At 36.4% G+C, this 14770-nt stretch overlaps 1 protein-coding gene across 1 annotated transcript in view; it reads right to left on the reverse strand.

Annotated features, from left to right (window-relative positions):
- Window positions 1-14770, reverse strand: part of Cdc37 (cell division cycle protein 37) — a 152719-nt gene that overhangs the window by 69499 nt on the left and 68450 nt on the right. The window contains exon 6 of the mRNA XM_090405988.1: window positions 8272-8430. Within this exon, the coding sequence (XP_090262114.1) occupies window positions 8272-8430 (159 nt within the window). The remainder of the gene's footprint in view (window positions 1-8271; window positions 8431-14770) is intronic.

Consider the following 14770-nt stretch of genomic DNA (forward strand, 5'->3'; position numbering starts at 1 on the left):
AAGATTATATTTTACAATATCATATATACATTAAAAAAATGTTTATAAATAATTAAAAGAATGTGTATTTTGCTTGAGGGCTAAAACGGCCTCGCCTACTCCCTATAAGGGAACAAAAAGGCATTAGCTGATTTTTAAAAAAAAAAAGAATGCCTGTGTAGCTCAGTAGAAGTGGTGTTTGCACTCTACACGCGTGACTGCAAGAAGACAGACTTGGGTTCAAATCTAGTTGCCGTCTGGAGGAACATTTTCTTAGCCTTTTTTTGAATGGTTCCTGAGTTAATCGATTTCTGGCATGGGTAAGCGGGATTTTTCTCCTGGAAACTCGGTTTTTCATCCTGTAAACTTAAGAAAATCGGCCATTGAACCCACACTATTTTCAGACATTAAAAACATTGTGTTAGGGACCACGAGATGGCAGCACTTGTAAGTCGTCTTCTTCACTGCATAACGATTAATTAGTGATAGCCTTGGGCCAGCTAATCGTTGATTGATTACCAGTGGAGATTGAACTGCCCACTCAGTCTCCAAAAAGTTAGATAGGGCTAAAACAGCCTCACCTAACACCCCCCCCCCCCCATGCAGGAACAAAAAAGTGTTAGGTGATTATTTTTTCCCCTTGAATAAATATTCAAAAATTTATATGGAGGTTTTGGAGGATGTGGGAGTGGAAAGGACTTAGAGGTGAATGACTGAAATGTGTAATGGTGTATGTGTGTGTGTGTGGTTGTGGAGGACAGACCCTATGAGGATACTGAAGGTCTATGGATTACAAAGTTTAGCTGAATGACCACAAAGAGAGAATATGAGAGAAACATAAGACAGAAATATAATGTCTAGGTTTGTATAAGATTTCAGACAACTGTGAAAAACTTGGAGGGTTTAGGTGTATCAAAAGTAAGGATTGTGTTCCTGGAGGGAGCCAGTGACTATCTCTACTTATCAGGAAGTGCCTCATACCAGTCACTCCCCTGATCTTTAAGCGCTGCACATATATCCCCATCTGGAACATCAAGAAGATCCCATTCTGATATCACTCCTCTAGAAGAATTTAGCAAATTATGAGGTGTTACTGGTATTCCATCCACTGATATTGCACTGAATAATTTTTCTGAATGCTGCTGACATGATGTTTCCACAAGAATATCACCCAATTGTAACTATTCTGGGAGATCCTGCCAGTCCTAATCCCTTTTGAATAAAGAAGGGTGGCATTTTCCCTATTGGCTCATCTGTTGCATGAATGATGAGAAAAACAGATATGTTTATATTGTTGTCAAATGTCATTTGTTTTCAACTTCTCTAATCAAGTGGTGTATCTGTGTGGTATCAGTACTTAGTTAAGACCTTGTTAGGGCCTCTAAAATATTTGAGGATGAATAATTAACGCTCAAGGGAGTTTATTTTGTTTGGTGCCAGAGCTCTTCCTCCCACCCACCATGTCACTACACATGAATGGTCACTCAGAAGCAAGCAATGATTGCACTTGTGAGAGGAATGCCAGGGCTACCCCCAGACAGTACACCAGCACTGTAGCATGCCTTGAGGCCTGATTCTGGATCATTGGGAGGGGGGGAAGTACTGCAACACTACTGAACTTTGCAGATAAGCCCACTAGCTGATTGATCCTGGCTGCCCATCTTCCCAAGACAGAGATCAAAGAAGTTCAAGACTACCAGGAACACCTTTCTCTGGATGTCCAGGGATTGCACTGCATGGCAAAAATGGTGACAGGGCATTGAATCTCCCAGCAATGGTGGTGTGGAAAACAGGACAGTGTAAAAGACTTAGAAGTAGAGAAAATGCACACAGGAAGAAAAGCAAAGAATAATAAAAAAAAAAAAAAACAGGAAGAATGAAATAACAAATACCATCACTGGGAAGTCCCCCTCCACCATGGACAGGTGCCCCAAGAAAAGAGGATTTTCAGTAAGTCTACTTATAAGATGGAGTCCTTAAAATGGTTAAAACTTTACATGTGAAAAGCAATAATTAACCACTATTGATTTAGAAATTTAGTTCAGGAATTAGAAATTTCAGGAATTAAGATGAATGGGGGAGCCTAAAGGGATGCTGCAGTTTCTATATACTAATGCCAGAAGTATCAGGAATAAGACAGAGGAGTTTTTGGCTTTGGTTAGTGCAACCTAGACAAAAGTTAAAGATATTAGTGAGACTTGGCTAACAGCAGATGATGTAGTAACAGGTATAGAATGTGAAGGATTTAATATTAGTATTTTCAGGGAATAGAGAAAAGATAGGATGGCAGAGGGGGATGCTACTGATGACAGCAGATGAATTGCAGCCAAACGAAAATGGCAGAGAGGTGGGAAGATGGCTGATCATTTGAAGCAGTCTAGTAAGATTAAGACCAGCAAGACAAAATATACAGTTGGTTATTTTTAGGCCAAGGAGTTCCACGGATGATCTGGAAAACATGCATTGCCAAATTAACATGAATACAGGTCAAGTAATTATTATGGGAAACTTAATACCTCTTATTAATAAAAGTGACCATGTGGTCTTTGATTGGGAGATTGTACCCCATGACAAACATTCTGTCAAGAAGGAGTATATGTGGAACTACAAGGCAGGTGATTACGACAAGCTTAGGAAGAAGCTTAAATCTGTATCATGGCATAAAACATTGCAGTGTAAGGATGTTAGTAGTGCATGGGAGATACTCAAGGGTCATCTACAGGAAGCATTATTAAATTGTATAACTAAGGTAAGGAGGGTTAAGATAGGATAGGAGTTAAATGGATGAGTAATATCATTAAGCATAAGCTGTAGAAGAAGAAGAAAATGCTGTGGAGGGTTGTTTATAAAGAGAAAGGTGACCAGCATGGCAAGGAAGGCAAAATCAGATTGTGAAGAATCTAGCCGAGCAGGCCAAAGTAAATCCTAAAGAATTCTTTCATTATATAGCAAGTAAGAGGAAGAATAACTATGGACGATACTTAAGGATCAAAGCTGTATAACTGAGAGAAGACCTCCACATAGCCTTTAAAGGAATGTGGAGAACCGACCAGGGCTTATGACATAACGTCCAATCCTCACCTACTCGTCGTGCACCCTGTTAGATATCTACCTGGATGCTGAACGAATGAGAATGAGCTGACAATTTGGGATTTAGCTGACCAAATTGCATTCTTATTGGCTTAAACCACAACATAAAATGATGGTACAACATGACAGAATTTAGTACCGGGTGGGGCATCACACGGTTAAACAAGGCTCCCATTGTTTTCGCCAGAGAACCATGGTGAACAGCTAAAAGTCAGCTACCGGAACAAATCCTGAAACAAACCCCAAATCAACATCACAAGAGTTCAAGATCGCCACTATCAAAATAAGAAGCCTAAATGGCAAAGAAATGGAACTAGCTGAGGAACTAAATAAGTACCAGATCGACATAACAGGGGTTACTGAAACAAAAAAGAGACAAAAGCTGGTGTGATCTTTATGAGCAATAAATACAAAATGTTATATTCAGGCAATGACAATCACGGAAAAGAAGCAGTAGCCATAGTATTCAACACTAATTATGAGGCTAATCTTCTCGAATGGCAGGCAGTCTCAAGTAGAGTGATGTGGGTAAATATCAGAATGGGGAACTCAACAATAAGACTTATTTGTGCCTATGGTCCCCCAGAAGGTTCTACTAAGGTAGAACAAAATCCCACAGTAAAGGGATTTTTTGAGGCTTCAGAGAAAGCAACTAACGCCACTGCACGAACAATAATGCTAACAATGTCAAGTTCTTTCCTAATATCCTCGTTTTTAATATGGTATTCCCATTGATCCCATCTCTTCACATCCCTAATCTTTCTCAGAACGCTCATACCTGCGGTCTCGAGTCTTTGGTCAAGTGTTTTACTTCTAACCCAGCTTTCAGATCCATAAGTTAGAATTAGTTTGAACACTGTCTTGTATACAGCTAATTTAGTGTTTTGACAAATTTCTCTCTTATTCTATATAAATTTATTCAGTTGGCTTCGAACCATTACCAGCTTTGTTGATTCTGTTGTGTATTTTCATATTCAATTAACATATTCACTAAAAATCATGCCTAAGTAGCCGAAATGTTTTCACTTGTTCTATAGGTTCTCCATTCACAATGAAGTAGATATTTTCATTGATTCTGCCTATTTTCATCGTCTTTGTCTTGTTATTGCTGACCTTCATATACCATATCTATTACAACAGTTATTCAATTTAGTCAGGGAATCTTGCAGACTTGTAGCAAATTTATTTAGAAGTATAACATCATCTGCATAAAGCAAAGAGCTGAGATTAACATCTTGAATTTTGATATCAGGTTTAATACCACTTTCCTTCAAAATGTGATCCATATAGATAATGAATAACAGAGGGGATAATGTACAACCTTGTCTGACATGAAATTTGACATTAAACCATCTTCCTGTACTTCCTTCAATTCTAACTGCTGATTTAAACTCAAATAAAGACTAAGTATTGCTTGATATCATGTCCCACTGACACCATAGAACTGTAGCGTTTTGAATAGCTTCTCTCTTGGCACCTTATCATATGCTTTTTCCAGATCTACAAAATTGAAATACAGATCTTTGTCATATTCCCACGAATTCTCAACTATTTGTTGTTAAGCGAAAATCTGATCCTGACAGCCTCTATTTGGGCTGAATCCAGCTTGTTCTTCACCAAGCTTCTCTTCCACAATCCTTCTCAACCATTTCTCAAATGTACTGGCATAAATCTTACCAGGAACACTCAGTAGAGAAATACCTCTGTAATTCTCACATTCAGTTTTATTTTCCATTTTATATATTGGTACTATGAGAGCTCTACTCTAATCATCTGGAATTCGTCCCTCTGTCCAGGCCTTCTGAACTATGAAGTGCAGCCACTGTAAAACTGTTATACCTCCATACTTGAGCATTTCTGGTTGAATATCATCTACTCCAGCTGCCTTTCCACATTTCAGGATTTTGATGGTTTTTTCTATTTCAAGTATGGATATGTATTCCCGATTGCAGTGTTGAGTGTTTTTAGCTGTCATTTCATAGTTTTTAGCTGTCAAAGGTGTCATTGTTTGATTTACCAATTTTTCAAAGTAATTACTCCATACTTCAAGGATATCTTTTTCTCCAGTTTTTCATGTCACCTTTATCATCTCTAATTCCTTTTACAGCACTCTTTCCCCCATTTCTGAGCTTCTTCAACAACCTCCAGAATATCTTGCAACCTTCTTGATATTTATTTCTATGTTCTTACCAAAGCACTCCCATGCCTTTTGTTTAGCCAGTTTTACACAGTGTTTAGCTTTCTTACATTTGTCTCTGTATTCTCTAAGAGTACAAGGTGACTTATTTGCTAGGAACTTTTGATATGCTTTCTTCTTTTCCTTCACTGCCTCTTTAACTTCCTGTGTCCACCATGGAGTTCTGATTTTTCTATCCTTGCAGACAACCTCACCACATGCCTCTCTGGATGAATCAATCAGGGCTTTCTTCAAGGTTTGCCACTGAATCTCCAAGGTTTTGTTCCTGTTCTCAAACTCTTTCATATTTTCTTCAATAATCTTTGTGTATTTTAGTCTACAGTTCACATCTGAGAGCTGCTCAACTTTTATTCACTTTAAAACTTTCTTACATGTTATTCTTTTCAATATGAAATTCAATTTTATCATGCTCAAGACTAAATAGTGATCACTTCCAATTTCAAATCCTCTGACATTCTGGTGTCCTGCACCAGGGAGAAAACATCACTATTAACAATAACATAGTCAATGAGACTTTTCTTATTCCTTGCCTCTTCTCTCCATGTGAATTTGTGTACATTTTTATGTTGGAACATTGTGTTAGTAATAACAACTCCATGTCCTGAGAAGAAATCCAATAGGTACTTGCCATTATTATTAGCTTTGCTCTTTTCAGATATGAGATTAATGATAATATAAATTTAATTATGTAGTGCTGTTATAGTAGCCTAAACATACCTTGAGGGTAGAATCAAGAAAATGATGATACTTGAATATTTGTGGCCAAATATCATCTACTGAAGCTGCTATCCCACATTTAAGGTTTCTGACAGCTTTTTTACTTCAAGTATCGATGTATATCCCTGATTACATTGCTGTTGAGTATCCCTACCACCATGCTGTCACTACTTGTTTTTTATCAATCTTTCAAGGTAATGACTCCAGACATCTAGAATACGGATCAAATCTAATATTAACAAGTTTCTTCTCTTTCCTGAACTTTCTGCCCATCCATGGCAGTAACACTGAAAATGATGAAAACCTATTATCTCACACATGGGAATGCTCTCTAATGTGTGAAATTAGAGGCAATTAATATTAAAAAAAGTTCACTCTTTAATGTATCTGTTATTCTTCAAACACAATTTGCACTACTTTCTTCTAGAGGGTTCTCTTCATGCAATGTTGAGCATAATATAAATATTTATCATAGTTGTTGTGCATGAATTATACTACAAGTCGTCTGTAGAAGAATTCAGGCAAAGTTATTGAGCTACTGTGCAACATACTTTTATATCAAACCTAGAGAAAAAAGGTTGTAGAACATTATAGGATATCTGTCCCATTGTAAGGAAAGACAGAAAGAAGGAATCTACTGACATGATTTTAAACAGCCAAAGATTGTAGGTGATGGTTAAGACAAAATGAAAAAGGAGATGTTTCAAAGAACAGGGGTTAAATAGAATGAAAGAGAAAAAAAAGCAAAGTTAGTTCAGTGGGTTTGAAACTAGACAATAAATGGATGTTGACCAGCAGTTTCTTTTGTTCTTAGTTTCTGAAAAAAGCAGAGGAATGATGGGAGCCAGTTCAGCAAAACAATGTTGATGAAAATACCTCGGGAAGAGATTAAATGCAGCAACAGAATACATGAGAGAGTGACTGGAGTGAATATGTGAAAGAGAGGGGGGGGGAAAGACACCCCATATGTTGTGAGAAGTATTCCAAAGTTTTACTTCGAATTTATACAGCCTCAGCGGTTGTAGAGGCAATAAGTAATGTCTTGAGCAGAACACAGTATGGCTCTGGCAAACAATAAACAATATAATAAGAAAGATAATGTAATTTGGGAAGAATGGGTGCAGCTAAGAAGAGTGCTCATTTTAGAAAGTATCACACAGTAGAATCATGATTAAACAATCTTTGGTTAACTTACAAAATGTTTTACTCAACAGGAAAAATCATGTTGAATAATAACAGATGAGTCAGGCATCTAGCATGCATAGAGCACACCCACAATAAAGCTAATTAGTATAACAAATCCTACCCACTCACATGCTTTTTCATTTTAACTGTTAAAGCATTTTCATTCATAACAGTTTTATACTTGATATGTATAAACATGACTCATTGGATTGTTACATATATGGTACACTGAAATAAGCACTTGGGCACACCTATTTTAGTGTGAGACAAACTGATATGTATATTCTTGTGAACATGTATCTTATACTATATATGGCAACCAGATATACTAGTAGACAATGTATGTATTGCTTTCAGTAGCATATGAAGAACTTATGAAGAGCATATGAAAAATCTTCAAATGAGATGTTATCATAGGATGCCATATGAGTGGCATAACCATTCATGACAATGGTTTAAAACTGAATTACCCAAAACTGATTGTAGGCAACTTTATCAGCTCATCTGCTTCTGGATGAGTGAGAGTGCAATGTCAGCCAAAAAAACAAAAACAGAACCAAGAAGTTAATAACAACAGAACAAAGGATGTTCAGAAGGGTAGTATAGAAAGGAGTTCTCCAGGCATTCCGTTTGTATTAAGATACTTCCAAAAAGAACCACACAGTCTCAGTTTTTATGAAGGGAACCTGCATACAGGCTGAACATCAACACAAAGTAACAAATCACACTACATTCCTTTTACCAGAGAATGGGCAAATGTTAGTAAACAAGGTTTAAAATGTTTGAAGCTGCTTTCTCCTGGAAAAATGAATGCTGTGACAGGCATGGTTAATAAATGGTTCCTACACTGTGCCAATTTTAAGAGATTTCTTTTAGAGACAATGTACATGTCAGACCTAGTGCTTTGGTTACAATTCAATTAACCAATAAAAATTCCAAAACATATGGATTTTAAATAACATATGGTATTTTATTTCAAGTTTATACACAGTCAGCATAGCTCTGTTAACAGGTATACAGATAGATGGATATACACACAAAGCAATGTTAAGTAGTATTTCAACATTCAGAAAAAATACCTAAAAAAGAAAAAAAAAACTTACCTCTTCCACTTCCAGATTTATACACCATATTACCAAGTAGTTAGCTGTTTCTTCACAAGCAAGGTGAGGATGCTCCATTAAAAACCGTTTACTGTCATCATATTTTTGAAACATGCCAAATTTCTTTAATAAATTTTCATTCTCTTGAACAAACAGCCTCTGAAAAAATTTATAGTACTGAATAAACTGCAAATATAAGAATTTTCAAAAATTTATGCAGACATCAATTGCAAATGAAGGATGTTGTTTCATATACAAAGATGATGGAAATGCCCTTACTCTTTTTAAGAATATTTTTATAAAAATAACTGATACTAAAGACAATATTAACTGTATACAGAAGTAATTTAAACAAAGAACTAGAATAAGCAACAGATTATTTATTAACAATATTTTGATGTAGTCACATTACACAGGATTGATTAATTTAAATAATAACACTAAAGTAAATTTTGATCATCCTCATACTATTCTTCCTTGTTAACTTCAATGTTAGCAAAACCCACATCTTATCCCCCCACACACACACACACAAAATTTTCTTCCAGCCTTAAAGAGCAATTAGGCTGATTAATTGGCCATCTCCATGGAATTAACTCCACTTTCACACAGAGTTTTAGTTTTTCTGCTTACATTTTCTACAAATACTTTCATTGCCAGTGTTCACTGGATTTAATGTTGGTTCTCCTAGTCTTTATTAAATTTCCATAGTCTTTTCCAGATCTGCTAAAACAGCCACTGTTCAGTATGTTTAGAGTTCAATTCTGATAAAATTTTCTTCCTCATACATACTTTATTTTATACAGAGTAATAATCTATAGGTTTCAAATCCAATGTTCAAAGTTTCTTCTTTCTCTTCAACTTTTTGCATGTTAACAACATTAATACACTATAGGTTGAAACACGGACAGCATATGGTATACACCTAACATCTTAAGTTGGAGGAAATACTAAATTCCTTAGCAAAATGTCACAGCAGAATAGACATGTAACCATAAAACTTTGCCAGATCATTTAAATGCAGACAAACCTCAAGGAACTGGATAGGATTATGCCATTCTCCAGAAGAGACATATGAGATTTGCCTGGCCCTCACAAAAAATGGGTACAGCTAAAGATAACTAAGAGGAGAGAGAAACCAAAGTCAAAAATGGTGTCACACATCAAAACAGGAATCCTGAATTGGGTTCCCTTGCTGGAAGAACATGAGAGGTTGCAGACTTGATGCAATGGAAAATGCTGGCAATACTGTGTATGCAAGAAACAAAAGTAAAGAACAAACAGCATGAGATATTGGAAGAGAATATAAGCTATTTTATTGTGGCATGAACAGACAGTGGACTGGAGTAGGAAATGTACTCAATTAGGAACTAAAAGAAAACATGTTAGAAGTGAACAGGAACTCAGACAAAATGATTGCAGTGCACATAGATCTTGGAGGTGAAATTCTGACTTAGATGAGTATATACACACCACATGTTGGTTGAGAAAAAGACGAAAAGGAAAATTTTTAGAGAGAATATATAATAAGCAGATTACAAAGTAGAGAATGGATCTTTGTGTCTGGTGAACTTAATGGTCATGTTGAAGAAAGTAATGGAGGAGACAATACAAGGAAGATATGGAGTTAGTATAAGGATCAATGAGGGTGATAGGATTGCTGATTTTGCAATGGCAGGGAATTTTGCTATATTGAACTTCTATAGCAAACCACAGGTATGTGCAGCAGTAGTGGGAGTTACTCCTAGATGGACTATATAGCACAGCTCATTTAGCAAAGAAGGCCCCTACTCTGCCAAATGAGCAGGACAAGCAAGGGAAAGGGGTCATCAAAGGTACAAGCAATGATTGCTGAAAATGAACCAACAAGGAGATGGAAAATGGGAAAACAAAATGGAAAACATCTGTAATATTGGGAAAGACATATTGAGATAGACAATGGGAAATATTAAGGCAGACAAAGAAACATGGTGGTGGAAGGACGAGAAACAAATGTGTATTAGGGAAAAGAAAATAGCCAAGTAGAAATGGGATAAAGTGGGAGATGAAAATAGTAGAATAGAATATAAAGAAACAAAGAAGAAGGCAAAGAGAGCAGTAGCAAGATCTAAAGCAAAAGCCTATGCAAATCAGTATGAAAGTCTGAATAATGAGGAAGGGGGGCCCTCAGGATAGACAGACAAAAGGAGCAGAAAAGTAAACATTATATACCAAGCCAGGATGATCAAGAGGAGGATGGTACTGTACTATATGAAGAAGCGGATGTGCCAGATAGTTGAAAGAGTATTTTGAGAAATCAATAAATCAAGTAATAGGAGTATAACCAAAGGATAAAGGAGATCCAGTAATAGGGCCAATTCCTAACATAATAAGAATGGAAGTGGAAAAAGCACATATGGGAAGGCAGTTGGACCAGATAACATCCCTATAGAAGTGTGGAAATGTTTAGGTGAACTGTACATAACTATCAGATATCTTTAACAAAATTATTGAAGATGCCAGAAAAACAGAGACAGTATACTAGTTCCAATATATAAGAGCAAAGGTTATATCCAGTCCTGAAGCAACTACAGAACTAAAATCATGAATCATGCTATAAAAATACGAATGAGAAAAAGAAACTGAGAAGAGATTGCAAGACTTCATATCAAGTAGCGAAAAGTAATTAGGGTTTATATGCAGCTGAGGAAATGCCATCTTCATTATGTTATGTCTAGGATAGCTCATAGAAAAGTATTGGGAGATCAACACATTCACACACACACACACACACACACTCTCTCTCTGTCTGTTCTTCACTGATTTGGAAAAGGCATTTGGTAAAAACCGAAGAAAACAGATATGGAGAAGCATAAGGAAGAAAATGATCCCAGAAAAAGTCACTACATCTTGTACGAGACATGTACGATAGCAAAAGGATGAGATGTGAAGCAGGAACCACTGAAGCATTCCCAGTAAAAGTGGTGGTTCATTAAGAGTTAGCTTTGAGCCCCCCCTTCTTATTTGTCATCATCTTGGATGTGTCGACAGAGAAGTTAAGAACTAAATCACTCTGGATGATGTTTGCTGATGTGGTAATTTGCACAAAGTCTGAGCAAGAAGCAGAAGAAAGATTTGAACAATGGAGCAAAGCTTTGGAAGATAGTGGATTGAGAATCAGTAAAAATAAGAAATACATTTTGTACCTGGTTTTGAGTAACGGCTAAGGTCTTTCTAGTAGCCTGTATCTGTTCTCTAAGTACCGCTTTCTCCATCTAGTAGCCTCCACACAGTAGCGCTGTCCCTACACCGTTTTAAACTGGTGTAGGGACAGCGCTACTTTCCTTAGGAATATCATTCCGAATTCATCAAACTAAAGAGAAAATTTACTTCAACAAAGCTGCAACAAATATACCACTGCATGGAGAAAATGCTACTCAGAAAACAGATCCAGGCTAGTAGAAAGAACTTAGCCATTACTCAAAACCAGGTACAAAATGTAAAATCTGAACTTTCAAGTTACTTGAACGCAAATATTTGGATGATCCTCGAAAAGATTACGGACAACACGGCGAACCATATCCTTCAAACGAAGAAAGAAAATCTCATTTCCAAATTTCATAGATTAAAAGATCGAAAAAACCCAAGGGATCTATTCAAATTTCTTCATAGTGAATGATAACAACCAACCAGAAGCAAGAAACAACAGGAGCCACCAATCGCCTGCAGGTAACAGTAACGTAGTTAACCTATCCAACCATGCCTTAATCAAAGATGAACTCTCGGTACTTAACAAAGGTCTAAATTTTGCCATAGCACCCAGATCGATAAACAAACTGGATTTTATTTGAAATACGTTTAGAAACCGCCAACATTTTAAATATAAATCATAACAAAACAATAACAAGCAACTTAACGAAACACGAATTAACAGTGGTGAAATAATTAAAATCAAATCCAAACATAGTAATAACTAGAGTTAATAAAGGAAGTACCACCGCGATTCTAAACCAAACCACTTATTTAGAAAAAATGAATCTGCTAGTCTCGGACAGTAATACATACCAACTCTTTAACCACGACCCAACATAGAATAAAAAGAAAACAGAGAAACTACTTAAATCAATTATTACAGGCCCAAAGATATGGTCAAAAAACTACTTCCGCACTATGTTTGTTCCCCGAGAATTTATGGGCTACCGAAAATACACAAACAAAACACACCACTCCAGCCGATAGTCAAAGGGATAGATGGCCCGAATTATCACCTAGCCAAGAAATTAGCGGCAACTCAAGGAGTTGGTAGGTCATTCCCCCTCCTATATCAGAAACACACAACACTTCATAAACATAATCAAAGACATTACATTAGAAAAAGAGATGATTTATTTATTAGTCAGTTTTGACATCTCTGTCCTCTTTACGAATGTCCCAATCAATGACACAATCCTTCTTTTACAGAACAAATTCCCTTCAGATATCACAGTGCTCTTTGCACGTGTATTACATTCTGGTTATTTTGTATGGCAAAACACTTTCTACCTACAAAAAGAAGGCACAGCCATGGGCTCACCATTATCTCCCCCACCCCATTGCTAACTTTTATATGGAACATTTTGAGCAACATGCTCTAGATTCCTCTCCTTTAAAACCCAAAGTCTAACTTAGATACATTGATGTTTTTGCGATCTGGTCCCATGGCTGCCAGACACTTGACACTTTCCTTAGTCACCTAAACAAACAACACAAACGCATACAGTTCACAATTGAGATTGAAAAACAGAATACACTTCCGTTTCTAGATACGCTTGTCACACGTCTTCCTTCTGAAAATCTTTCCTTCATTGTTTACCGGAAACTGACACATACTGGCTAAATCTTAACAAAAACTAGGTGTCATTAATACTCTAAAAAAAAGGGCTTTGAAGATCTGCTCCAATGAACATGTACTGAAAGAGGAATTTAAAGTTATCAGCAATACTTTTCTAAAAAATGGTTCCAGCCAAAACACTATTAACAAAACTCTCTACACAATAAAGACCTCAATAAAAAACAAAGATAAACCAGACTACAATAAAACTATAACCATTCCTTACATTAAAGGGACATCAGATAAAATAAACAGAATACTATGAAAATACAACCTCAAAGCCACCTTTAAACCTCCTGCAAAATTAAAAAGCTTATTCAACTCATCCAAAGACCCACTCCCTCCGCTGGCCCACCCTGGAGTATAGCGTATTTATTGCACCTGTAACATACCACATATAGGGAAAATAGGATGCACAATTCCCATTAGACAAAAAGAACATAAACGACACATTAAATATAATAACTATGGTGAAGCTGGCCTTTCTGATCATGCCCTGAACACCTTGCATAGAATTGACTGGAAAAGCACCAGTTGTTTACATCACACCAAAACATGGTATGAACGCAAATTTAAGGAAGCCTGTGAGATTATCATCAACCACCTCAATCTTAACAATAATGATGGTCTAAAAATCCTGAACATATGGAAGGCACATATTCAATCCACAGAACCTTCCTCTCTAAGAGTAACTATAAACAGGACTGTACATAATCCAGGATCCTAAATAAAAAAATAACAATTGTAATGCTAAAAATAGGACATCATTGTTACTGAAAGAAAACTATCTATAAGAAAGAATGTTTGCTCGTGTTATCATAAATAGAATTTAGCTTGATGTAGTTTCTAAATAATTAATTAATTTGTAATGTTTTTTTCCCCACTAGAGGTCATGCCAGTAGAATAACCTGTGATCAAATCACTGTTTCTCTAGCTTACTGTATGTAATGTAACTCAGCTTGTCCTGTATATTTGTATATGCTCCAGATGATGATCTTAACATGAAGATCAAAATGTCGGGAAATTAAAATAGTTATTTATAACACGGTTGTAAAGTCCATAATTTCTAAAATGAAAGCATGGAGTATAACATTACAAGGCACAGATGTGTCACAAGTGTCTAGGTTCACATACCTAGGATTAGGTGTCCAAAGTAATGGATACCTATACTCAAAATTCAGGAGGATTTAATCAGGGTGGATAAAATAGAAAGTTTCAGGAACCTTGTGTAATACAAAAGTGCCTAAAAAGTTAAAAGGAGAGATCTAAAAAATGGTAATAAGACCAGCCCTGATATATAGCAGTGAGACCTGGAAGATGACAAAGAGATGGGAGAAGAGAATGAATACAGATGAAATGAGAATGCTGAGACTTGAAAATGGTATAACAAGATTGGATAAGATCAAAAACTCATTGATCCAGGGGCCAATGAAGGTAACCTAAGTATCTGGGAAGATTAAGAAATTAAGGCAGAGGTGGTAGTTTTGTTGAAAAACTACAGGAGGCATACAGTGCTTAAATTCCAGTATGGTAAGAGGTGATTACCCTTGGTCATGCAGAAGTTTAATGAAAAGAGTGATGCCAGGAGGTCAGCTTTATCTTTGGGTGAAATATCAGTGGTGCCATGAAGATAAGAGAGAGAGAAGTGCA

The sequence above is a fragment of the Typopeltis vanoorti genome, chromosome 16, assembly GCF_054136105.1.
Source record: "Typopeltis vanoorti isolate ZY-2024b chromosome 16, IOZ_Tvanoo_1.0, whole genome shotgun sequence".
In the NCBI taxonomy this organism is placed as follows: domain Eukaryota; kingdom Metazoa; phylum Arthropoda; class Arachnida; order Uropygi; family Thelyphonidae; genus Typopeltis; species Typopeltis vanoorti.